Raw genomic sequence first — 2833 nt, forward strand, 5'->3', positions numbered from 1 at the left:
GGTTGCCCCTTCGCGCAGGATGGAGCCTGCAAGAGCCCTCCCTGCCTCCTCTCCTTGCAGTGTCAGCTCAGCAGGTCCTTCTCCAGGGAAACCAGTCTCCTCCGGGTGCCCTGGGGATTGGAGATGAGCTGTGTGGAGCAGGTGGCCCCTAATGACCCACCCACAGAGCCAGGAACAGCCCTGGGAATGGCGCAGGTGCCAGGTTGCCAGGAGGAGGTCGGGCTGTGTGGTGGGCGCTGAGCTGGCCCAGGGTGGGTATTGGAAGGGTGAACGTGCTGCTCTGGTCATTACCCATGGCCTGGAACGCCGGTGCTGCTGCGATTAACACAAGCGCATTGACCTTCTTCCCCTCCCTCTGACTCCGCAGATTAAGGGCCAAAGCCCTGGTGCTGCTGCCCGGGGTGGTGCTGTGAAGCAGCTCCGGGTTTGGGGTCAGGGCTCACCCCGCGCTCTGCTGCCCCACACAGCCGGGAGGCTTGGACAGCCCCTCTCCCACCCCGGCCATCCCACCCCGCTCCGTGCCAGGGCCACAGGCACGGGTCAGCTGAGGGCAGGATCCGGCTGGCCCGCTCCTGGCCCTGCCAGTGGGATGTTTGCCAGACCTGGTAATCCTGCCCAGGCAGAAATGAATCGGGAGCGGGGCTCGGCATATGGGTGGCGATTAGCGGGCGCAGGGATCTGCGGGGGCTGCCCACCAGCGATCCTTCCCACCAGCTGTGCCAGCAAATCTGCTTTCCTGGCAAGGGCAGCCTGTGCACCCTGTCTTGCTGCTGCTCTCCGGCCCCATGACACCTGCCAAGCGCTTCCCGAATCCTGCCTGTGGATTTGGGGGCTGAGGCTGGGCCGTGCTGAGCAAGGAGCTCATGCTCTGTTTGCACAGTGCTGGATGGTGTTTGCTTTTTGTGCAACTTCCTGATGTTGCTGCCTGCTGCTTCACCACCTCCTTCTCCTTTCTGGGCACAGCAAAAAGAGGGTCCCACTGCACTGATGAGCCTTCCTGTCTTTCTTCCTTCTCCAGCTGAATATCCTGGTGGACACAGGGAGCAGTAACTTTGCTGTGGGAGCTGCACCACACCCCTTCCTCCGGAGATACTACCAGCGGCAGCTGTGAGTATTCTGAGGGGACGCAGAGCCCAGCCCCTTGGGCACACTGCTTCTCCTTGCTGGAGGTCTGGCCAGACCCTGCCAGGTACTGCCTGGCCTCTGGAATGGCTGGATCCACATAACCCCTGCTGGTCTTCCTCGTCCCTTTGACACCATTGCAGGTCCAGCACCTACCGCGACCTGCGGAAGGGGGTGTACGTGCCCTACACCCAGGGCAAGTGGGAAGGGGAACTGGGCACTGACCTTGTCACCATCCCGCACGGCCCCAACGTCACTGTCAGAGCCAACATTGCTGCCATCACGGAGTCAGACAAATTCTTCATCAACGGCTCCAACTGGGAAGGGATCCTGGGGCTGGCGTACGCCGAGATTGCCCGGGTGAGTTCTGGCTCACAGTCCTGGATGTGAGCACCAAAACGCTTCAGTTGCCTTTTTCCTTGTCCCTGTTTGCCCCTTGGAGCACAGCAGTGCTGGCAAGGGGAACTCCCCTGGGCGCAGAGAGCTCCTGGAGAAGCGACAGCACTGACACATCCCTGTCCTGTCTCTGCTTTCTCCTCCCACCAGCCTGACGACAGCCTGGAGCCCTTCTTTGACTCCCTGGTGAAGCAGACGCGGGTGCCCAACATCTTCTCCCTGCAGCTGTGCGGGACAGGCTTCTCTCCCAACGAGACAGAGGCCGTGGCCTCGGTGGGAGGTAGCATGGTGAGCACCCCATGGGTGGCAGGGAGGCCAGGGGCTCCCTCAGGGCACTGCCAGTGTGTGGTGGCAGCGCCGTTCTGTCTCCTCTGCAGATCATCGGTGGCATCGACCGCTCGCTGTACGTGGGTGACATCTGGTACACCCCCATCCGCAAGGAGTGGTACTACGAGGTCATCATTGTCAAGCTGGAGGTCAACGGGCAGGACCTGAACATGGACTGCAAAGAGGTGAGGAGGCAGCAGGGGACCTGCCCCACGGGCCTTGGAGGCACCCACCATCAGTCAGAGGGGGCTGGGAGGGGAGCAAGGCTTGGTTCTGCACCTGGGTCACTCCTCCTCTTCTGCCCCTCAGTACAACTATGACAAGAGCATCGTGGACAGTGGGACCACCAACCTCAGGCTGCCAAAGAAGGTGTTTGAGGCTGCAGTGAAATCCATCAAAACAGCGTCCTCGGTCGGTGAAACCCATCCCTTCCCCACGGGCATGGCCCAGCGCCAGCGCGGGGCTGTGGGCAGTGTGGCTGCCCCTCACCCGCCTGGCATCTCTGCTGCCTGCCCAGCTTGGCCCCGCTCACCTCCCCTTTCCCTCTGGTAGACGGAGAAGTTCCCAGACGGCTTCTGGCTGGGGGAGCAGCTGGTTTGCTGGCAGGTCGGCACCACCCCCTGGCACATCTTCCCGGTCCTGTCCCTCTACCTGATGGGGGAGACCACCAACCAGTCCTTCCGGATCACCATCCTGCCCCAGGTGAGTGTTGGCCTGGCCAGACCCTGCCCAGGGAGCGTGGGCTGGAGAGGGCAGTGCAGGCAGGACCACACTGGGTGGGCGCAGCTGCCTCCCCCGCCCCCTTCCCTGATGGTTCCTCTCCCCCTGCAGCAATACCTGCGCCCAGTGGAGGATGTGGCCACCTCTCAAGATGACTGCTACAAGTTCGCCATCTCCCAGTCCTCCACCGGCACCGTCATGGGCGCCGTGATCATGGAGGGCTTCTACGTGGTGTTCGACCGCGCCCGCAAGAGCATCGGCTTTGCTG

The 2833-nt window shown here is 62.5% G+C and overlaps 1 protein-coding gene across 1 annotated transcript in view; it reads left to right on the forward strand.

Annotated features, from left to right (window-relative positions):
- Nucleotides 1–151: 151 nt before the first annotated feature.
- Nucleotides 152–2833, forward strand: part of BACE1 (beta-secretase 1) — a 4256-nt gene continuing 1574 nt past the window's right edge. The window contains exons 1-8 of the mRNA XM_008637040.1: nucleotides 152–251; nucleotides 993–1107; nucleotides 1266–1482; nucleotides 1669–1806; nucleotides 1896–2030; nucleotides 2155–2256; nucleotides 2398–2547; nucleotides 2677–2829. Of these exons, the coding sequence (XP_008635262.1) occupies nucleotides 152–251; nucleotides 993–1107; nucleotides 1266–1482; nucleotides 1669–1806; nucleotides 1896–2030; nucleotides 2155–2256; nucleotides 2398–2547; nucleotides 2677–2829 (1110 nt within the window). The remainder of the gene's footprint in view (nucleotides 252–992; nucleotides 1108–1265; nucleotides 1483–1668; nucleotides 1807–1895; nucleotides 2031–2154; nucleotides 2257–2397; nucleotides 2548–2676; nucleotides 2830–2833) is intronic.

This window comes from Corvus brachyrhynchos, unplaced genomic scaffold, assembly GCF_000691975.1.
Source record: "Corvus brachyrhynchos isolate BGI_N302 unplaced genomic scaffold, ASM69197v1 scaffold46, whole genome shotgun sequence".
NCBI classification, from domain to species: Eukaryota; Metazoa; Chordata; class Aves; order Passeriformes; family Corvidae; genus Corvus; species Corvus brachyrhynchos.